This window comes from Fonticula alba, assembly GCF_000388065.1.
Source record: "Fonticula alba strain ATCC 38817 unplaced genomic scaffold supercont2.1, whole genome shotgun sequence".
NCBI classification, from domain to species: domain Eukaryota; order Rotosphaerida; family Fonticulaceae; genus Fonticula; species Fonticula alba.
This window is the reverse complement of record NW_009242971.1, coordinates 580,155-587,597: the sequence shown is the minus strand read 5'-3', so window position 1 is coordinate 587,597 and position 7,443 is coordinate 580,155. Positions and strand designations below refer to the sequence as shown.

Here is a 7,443-nt window from a genome sequence, read left to right as displayed (position 1 = left end):
GGGAGAGGAGAAAGGGAAGGCGCGCTCGCTGCGAGGGAGGAGCTCTCTCTCTCGGCAGCTGTTACACACAGGGGCGCGCGCGCGCAAGAGCACAGAGCAGAAGAAGGGGAGGGAGGAAGGAGGAACACGGAGAGGGGGGCGGGGGCTATGTCTAGAGAGGGGGCTGGTGGGGAGGGGGAGGAGTAGGGATCTCTCAACCAAGCGTGCGGGGGGAAAGGGAAGGAAGAGAGGTAGATGGCTGTCGGTTGGGCACCCGCCAGGCTCGGTGGGCTGTCGCCGGTTTCCTTTTTGCCTGGCAATGTTCATCGTCCTCTCCGGAGGAGCCAGGCCTCCGGGGGAGCCGGAGGCTAACTCACAGGGGTCGCGCAGGGGCAGGAGCATGCACACCACGCACACACAGATACGCGCACAGGGAGACCTGGCAGCCGGGCCCCCGGTTCACGAATCCCTAATCAAGGTGCCAAGGACGAAGGGGCGCATGCACATTGGGAAAAACTGCCTTTCGCCCCGTGCGCCTGCCAGCCCGCCCGCCCCGCGGCAGGAGACACAGGCGCACCTACATCGGGGGGGGGGGGGGGGGGGGGGGGGGGAAGGACAAGCTGCTCAAACGGCCGGCCCGGGTGTAACGGACGGCTGATGTCTTCCGGGAAACCTGAATCCCTCGCACCAGCGGGCGCACGTCTCAACCGCCCGGACTTGACGAGTAACCGACGCTTTTCAAATTTCAGGGGCCACAAAAAACCGGCCACCCAAGGGCCACCCAAGGGCCACCCAAGGGCCACCCAAGGGCCACCCAAGGGCCACCAGGGGTGCCCACCTGGCTGACCCCCCCCCCCAGGCCCATGGGAAAAGCGTACAACTGCCATGTGTGCGCCCGAGGATGCGATGGACAGTCGTCGGAACCCGCCCACCTGCCCGGCGCCCTCATGGACCGCCCACCTGCCCTCGCCCCCCGCCCGGCGGCAGTCGCACCAGTAGGCCGAGCTGCCCGGTAGGTCTCCGGCCCCGCCCCGCCCCCCCCTCCCCGGTTTCCTGTGGCCGCACCCTCCGAGGGCACCGAAACACGCGCTTCAGCCCGCGGCAGAAGCTATGTTGGTTTTTGATTTTCAAAAGTAACGACTGCATGTGAGCTGGCATGTGATGGTCCTATCACGCGACCAGTATTCTCCACGCTGGCCTTCCAGGCGCCGGGGGGGAGGTCCCGCACGGGGCGGCGATCTACCTCTGCTTCTTGGAGGCCGGCTCGCCCTTCCACCGAGACCTGGTGGGAGAACGCGCGCCTTGGACCCCCCGGGACAGAGACGACGAGCATCATCCACCAGAAGGGAGGGGGGGGGGGGGGGGGGGGAAAAAAAACTCGACCCTGCACCGACGTATGTCTCTCTTGCCATCTGACACACACACACACACACACACTACTCTCTCCCTCTCCCCGCTCGCCTTTCGTCCGCTTTTATTCCCACAAACACACCTGCACTCCATCCGATCCTACCCCTTTGTAGCAACACGTCCACACACGCCACCTCCCGGTTCGTCTGTCCCCCTCCGCCCGGCCTGTCCACCCTTTCACCGACGCCTCTGACTCTCGGCAATCGCCTCCACCCCCGCCACTGCCACCGCCGCCACCCCCTGTCACCTCACAGCATTCCACCAGTGCCATGTCCTTCCTCGGCCTGAGCTCATCGGCGACTGACGCGTCGCTCGCCGGGGTGTTTGCCGCATCCGCCGGGCCGGCCATCATCCCGGTTGTGACCCCGGCTTCCAAGCCAACCCCGGCCAAGGTGTCCGACAAGGATGTCATCCATAGCATCGATCTGCATGGGCAATTCGGAGCCCGGCGCCGGCTGCTCGCCAAGAAGGCCGCCGCCGACAATGACCACCTGCCCGAGCGTCTGATGGAGGTCGATTCCGAGGAGGAAGCCGCCGACCTGGCCGAGATCGGGACCGACTCCGATGATGAGGATGCCGACTCCGGCAACGAGAGTGACCCGGAGTTGGCGCAAATCCGCCGCCAAGCTGCCCGCGCTCTGGGCACCACGGTTGCCGAGCTGAAGAAGTTCTCGGCCGCCGCCGCCGCCGAGGCCCAAGACAGTGACGACGAGGGGGATGAGGACGACGAGTCAGCCACGCCGGCCGCCGGCACGGCGCCCATCCCGGCAGACCCTGTGGTGGATCGCGACTCGCCGGAGCGCCGTCAGCGCACGGTCTTCATCGGCAATCTCCCGGCCGCGGTGATGGCCAAGGCCGGCAAGCGCCAGCTGCGCAAGCTCCTGACCCCCCATGGCAAGGTGGAGTCCATTCGCTTCCGGTCGGTGGCCGTATCCACGGTGACTGTCCCCAAGCGGGTGGCCATCTCCCGCGGTATGTTCAATCAGACCCGGGCCGAGGTCAACGCCTATGTGGTTTTCGGCACCCGGGCTGAGGCCCGGTCGTCGCTTGCTCTGAATGGCACCTTCTTCGAGGTGACTGGCGTTGGCAATGAGGCCAAGGCGCCGGAAACCCGCAAGCGCAAGCGGTCCGAACTCGACTCGGATGACGAGGACTCGGATGACGAGGATGAGCAGGCCTCCGACAGCGACCCGGACAGCCAGGAGGCCTCCGACGAGGAGGACGCCGCCGAACCGACCAGCGATCTCGAGCAGGAGGAGGAGGACGATGACTCCGAGGCCGACGACTCCGAGGATGAGGAGGACGACTCCGAGGATGAGGATGACACCATGTCTGATGTCATCATGAAGAAGGCCAAGAATGCGCGTGCGGAGGCGGCCCTGCCGAAGGCTGGTGGCCGGCATCTGCGCTTCGACCTGCTTGTGCACAAGGTCGAGGGGGAGGACGACCTCCAGGCCGCTGCCAACATGGGGCGCGACCTTTCTCGCACGATCTTCCTGGGCAATGTCCCGTTCAATGCCTCGGATGAGGACATCCGCTCGCACTTCCGCTCTTGCGGCGAGATCGAGTACATCCGGATGATTCGCGATCGGGTCACCCAGCTGGGCAAGGGCTTCGCGTATGTCTGCTTCCGCAAGGCCTCCAGCCTGTCGCTGGCCTTCCGCCTCAACAACCAGCCCATGCTGCTGGCCGGGGCCGAGGGGAAGAACAGTCGCAAGCTGCGCATTAGCCAGGCTCGGCCGACGGACAACCGCCCGATCCTGGGAAGTCGCGCTCTCGATCACACCGGGCGCCTGGCCAAGCCCGGCGTTGCGGAGAAGGCTGTGGCCGCGCTCCTGGGCGACCGGAAGAAGGGTGCCACCGGCTCCGGTGACAAGGATGGCGTCAAGAAGACCAAGGTGCGCATATCCACCACTCAGCCAGTCCACGCAGCTCCCTGGCCAAGTCCAAGGCGGGGGGGGGGGGGGGGGGGGGGGATCTCATGGCTCTTCTCCTCCTTTCTCTCCCTCCATGTCACATTCTCACATGCCATCCCACTGCTGCACATCTGCGCACATGTGCCCCCGCCCAATATGCCGCCATGCCCTTTCACCCGGTGCATTAGTTTGAGGGCCGCCACGCCTCTGCCAGCAGCAAGGCCGTGGCCACCAAGAAGCGCTTGCCTGATGGCACCAAGGCTCGGCACCGGCGTCCTGAGGGCGCTGCCTGGGCCGGCGCCGGCGGAGCCACGCCCGGTGCCTTTGTCCATGCCACGGAGAAGGCCATCAAGGAGGTTCGCAAGAAGGACAAGGAGAAGCGCCTGCGCCAGGCTAACAAGAAGGCGGTCGCCGAGGTTGGGACTTCCAACAAGCGCGCCCCTCGGGCGGAGGTCCGCGCCAAGCTCGCCGCCGAGGCGGCTCGCGGTGACAAGCCCACCGAATCCCAGAAGCGCCGCCTTAAGAAGAAGGCCAAGGCCGAGGCCTTTGAGGCCCTCGCAAGCAAGGCCGGTCTTTGAGGGGGGCTTTTTTCTTGGCCAGCCAGGAAGCAGGAGACACTCATGCCTCCATCGGCTTGTGTGCACATCTCTCCCCCTTCAACCTCTCCGCCCTTTGGGTACCTGCTGGCTCCTCTCTCCCTTCTTTCCTCTCCTTTCAAGGCAGCCTCCTCCCTCCGCCCCCCCCCCACACACACACACACAAGCACAAGCACAAGTACACTGCATACATACAGAGAGGGTGGAACACAGGACCGCGCTGGTGCCTCTAGAGAAAACCCATGCGACTTTTAGACCCCACCGTCCAGAAGACTTGACCGGAGTGAATAAATCAAAAACATCCCCAGCGGTAAAATGGAAATGGGCCCGATCAGGAGGGAGCCCGCTCAAATGCACAGGCAGAAATGGGTCACCGGACGGGGGGGGGGGGGGGGGGGGGCTATCGAAAATGGGACACTTTTCATTGGGACACCCACAAAGTTGGACATGCAATCCTACAGCTTTTCCTGCTTGACGCGACCGCCTGGGGCGCTGCCGGAGGCCCCGGCCTCGGCCAAGGCCAGAGCCGCACGCGACTTGGCGGCTGTCGTCAGCTCCGGGCCGATGGCTTGCGACAGGCTGCTGTGCTTCTGTGTGGCAGCCCGACGCTCCTGCTCGCGGCGCTCCAGCTGACGCGACAGGTCGATGAGATGCAGGGCCTTTTGCCGGAACTGGTCGAAGGCCTGCACCACGGGCGTGGTGGCCGCACGGAACTTGGGCGGGACTGGGGCCAGGAGGGAGCCAGGCAAGGGAGAAAGAATCAGCACTGGAACTCATCCCCGCCCCCAAGGGGCAGGGGGGAGCGAGAAAACCACCGGTCAAACGCACCCTGAACTTCCTCGAGAATCTGCTCGTAACGACGCTGGGACTTGGAGTTGATGGTGTTCGGTGGGCCGAAGCGTGCGCTCTTTAGCGACACGCCAGGGGGAATGCGTGCCTCGCGAGCATCGCGCTTCCGTCCTGCGAGCAAAATGTGTGAGCACATGGTGGCGCTCGAAGACAGCAAGCATCGGGGAGGCGGGGGCAAAAAAGAAAAAAGAAAAAAAGACACGCACCAGTCGCTGAGGGGGTGGCTGTACCCGGGGCCGCTGGATCTGGCGTGACTGCGGGGCCGGGCGTCGACTCGGTCGAGGGAGGAATGCTGGCAGAGCGCCGATGCTTGCGCCCGGGCCCGGTGGCCGCTTCGCCCGGGACCATTGTTTGGCGGCCCGTAGTCGCCCCGGCACCAGGGCCAACGCCAGCACTGGGAGTCGATCGCCCGGGACCGGGCCCCCGCCCAGGCCCGCTAGTGGGTGCCCGCCCGGGGGCCGACTCGGTGCTGAGACTCGCCTGCGAAGCACTGGCAGACAACCCCCCGACATCACCGGACAACGAGTCGCTCGAGGGGCCAGAGAGGAGCGGAGCCGTGCCAGCTGGGCCAGCTTCGGTCGCATCGCCCGTGCGCGGCCCCGGGAAAAGGGGCACGCCCGACTGCTGCCGATATGTCTGTGCGATGGCCAGTTGCTGTGGTCGAAGAATAGAGGTGGGGGAAAACAACGGTGTGTTTGCTGTAAGGCCGCATGATCTGGGGCGGCAAGGAAAGAGGGAGATAGAGAACGAGCGAGCGAGCGAGGGAGAAGACACGCTTCGGCATCGATGTGCAGATGTGTGCCCAGACATGCAAACACATATCGCCGCACCTTCTTGAAGGCCATCGCTGATGCCGCATCCAGGCGTGACAACTGCGAGACCACCTGCTGCCGGTCCCGAACTGCCCGCCGCGACCGCATCTCGATGGCCCCGGCAGCGGCAAGCAACTGGCCCTCCTCGGCCACTTGGGCCGCTGGCCGAGCCAGCAACAGGCCCAGGGTCTGCCGACGGGCCGCATCCAATAATGGGTCGTAGGCCACATACCCGGCCACCTGGGCCTCGGCCGCGTTGATGAGCGCCTCGCGCCGAGCTGCATGCTGCTCAGGCGACTCGTTGGGCTCGGGAGCCAATGCCCCGGCCGCGGCCTCGGCCCGGGCAATCACCAGACGTGACACCACATTGTAGTAGCGCGCCTTGATGTCCTCAAAGCGCCGGGGCCGGATCCCGGCCATATCATCTGGCCACTGGTCGGAGATGATGGCAAAGCGCTGGTCGTATTTGCGAATCAGCTCCAGGAGAAGGTCCGTCTCGCCGCGCGTCCACTCAAGGTCTGGCCAAGAGTCAGAGATCCACAACAAACGGCGCAGCCACCGAAGGGATGGAAAGGGCCGGAAGGCGGGCAAGAGGCCCGAGGGAAGGAACAGTCGCGTACCCTGCAGAAGGTCTTGGTACTCCTCATCGGTGTAGCTCATAACCACCGGCTCCAGGTGGAAGTTTGCCTCGGGGAAGGCTGCCAGAATGCAGGGGGGGGGGGGTGAGAAAGAGGGAGAGAGAGAGAGGGAGGGAGGGAGGGAGAGGGACGCCGAATGCCAGGGAGGGGAAGGAAAAAGGGGGAAGCAGCAGCCCGGAAGGCAAAGGGCAAGGGGATGACGGACAATCTTCGGCACTTGTGGAGGCTGGCATCCACCGCTTGACGCGCAAACGGTCCGATCGACAAGGGTGGGAAAACTCCCGGTGCTCCCTGCGACAGGAGAAAGACAAATGACACGCCCCGGGGGGAGTGGGCAAGGTCAGTGAAGCTGGGAAAGAGGGGCGAGGAGGGAGAACACGCGGAGAGGCCCCCCACCACGACGCACCAGGGCCGGCAACGGCGGCGGTCAGATGGCCGGACCGGCTGCCGAGGGAACACCGGCGGGGCCTGGGAGTTCAGGGACATCTGCATGGAAGGCAGATCCGGAGCCACCGGGCCAACGCTCACGCTGCCAGACGTCGGCTGCGTCGATTGACCGAAGGATAGCCGCTCGCCGGCCGCCGGGGTGATGGCCTGCAATGACTCGCCCGTCAAGCCGGACTGCACAGTAATGAGCTGGCCATTGGACACCACGCCGCGTGCAGCCTGTGCGATGGCTGATCGGGTCTTATTGGCCGCCGCAGCTTCCACGGCGCTTGGCGCGGGGGAGGCCATTGTCGGTTGCCGAGGGGGATTCCGGGAGGGCAAGGCAATGCCGAGGCCAAGCAAACGAAGCGCAGGGGGGGGGAGGGCACTCGGGGTGGGCAAATGCAAAGAAAGGACTCTGGGATGGATAGGGGGACGAAGAAAAACAGGAGGAGTAGGGCACGATAGAGAGCATCCAGATGTAGAGGCGTGGGGGGGGGGGGGGGGAAGAGGAGGTGGCGTGCTTGTCGCCTCGGCGGAACCGGCTCGCCTCCCGGTTTTGAGATGAACGGGGAACCGAAAAGGCGGCGCGAATCGGGCCGATGCGTGGGCAGTTGCACATAACGCGGGAACAAGATCAGGGGACCCTGGCTGGTAATGGACGCGGATCACGCATTCACTTTCGGCACGTGCTGCTCCCTGAAGTGTAGCAGGGTTCTCATGGATCCAGTCTTACGTCAAAGGAGTGAAGCTTTGACGGAAGCTATACCGGAAATCTTACTACTGGTTAGGGACCGCTCGGGCATGAAGGAGGGCG

The 7,443-nt window shown here is 65.0% G+C and overlaps 2 protein-coding genes across 2 annotated transcripts; one reads left to right on the top strand and one right to left on the bottom strand.

Moving 5' to 3' along the window:
- The first annotated feature begins 1,398 nt into the window (after positions 1 to 1,398).
- Positions 1,399 to 4,080, top strand: H696_00124 (hypothetical protein). Its single transcript, XM_009493958.1, has 3 exons — positions 1,399 to 1,529; positions 1,644 to 3,287; positions 3,494 to 4,080. Exons 2-3 carry the CDS (start codon positions 1,659 to 1,661, stop codon positions 3,881 to 3,883), a joined length of 2,019 nt encoding a protein of 672 aa, XP_009492233.1. The 5' UTR covers positions 1,399 to 1,529; positions 1,644 to 1,658; the 3' UTR covers positions 3,884 to 4,080.
- Positions 4,081 to 4,294: 214 nt separating this feature from the next.
- On the bottom strand, positions 4,295 to 7,110 carry H696_00123 (hypothetical protein). The gene is made up of 7 exons (XM_009493957.1): positions 6,607 to 7,110; positions 6,406 to 6,491; positions 6,183 to 6,260; positions 5,581 to 6,080; positions 4,957 to 5,404; positions 4,730 to 4,861; positions 4,295 to 4,625 (listed from the first exon to the last, which is right to left on the bottom strand). The coding sequence occupies exons 1-7, from the start codon at positions 6,933 to 6,935 to the stop codon at positions 4,357 to 4,359; spliced, it is 1,842 nt and encodes a 613-aa protein (XP_009492232.1). The 5' UTR covers positions 6,936 to 7,110; the 3' UTR covers positions 4,295 to 4,356.
- Between the last annotated feature and the right edge of the window lie 333 nt (positions 7,111 to 7,443).

Excerpts from the sequence above, each read along its gene's own strand:
- H696_00124 (XM_009493958.1), top strand. The coding sequence starts at position 1,659 with ATGTCCTTCCTCGGCCTGAGCTCATCGGCGACTGACGCGTCGCTCGCC. Across the intron at positions 3,288-3,493 it reads ATGGCGTCAAGAAGACCAAG|TTTGAGGGCCGCCACGCCTC; the intron begins GTGCGCATATCC and ends CCGGTGCATTAG.
- H696_00123 (XM_009493957.1), bottom strand. The coding sequence starts at position 6,935 with ATGGCCTCCCCCGCGCCAAGCGCCGTGGAAGCTGCGGCGGCCAATAAG. Across the intron at positions 6,081-6,182 it reads GTACCAAGACCTTCTGCAGG|ACCTTGAGTGGACGCGCGGC; the intron begins GTACGCGACTGT and ends ACTCTTGGCCAG. Across the intron at positions 5,405-5,580 it reads CAGCGATGGCCTTCAAGAAG|CAACTGGCCATCGCACAGAC; the intron begins GTGCGGCGATAT and ends CTTCGACCACAG.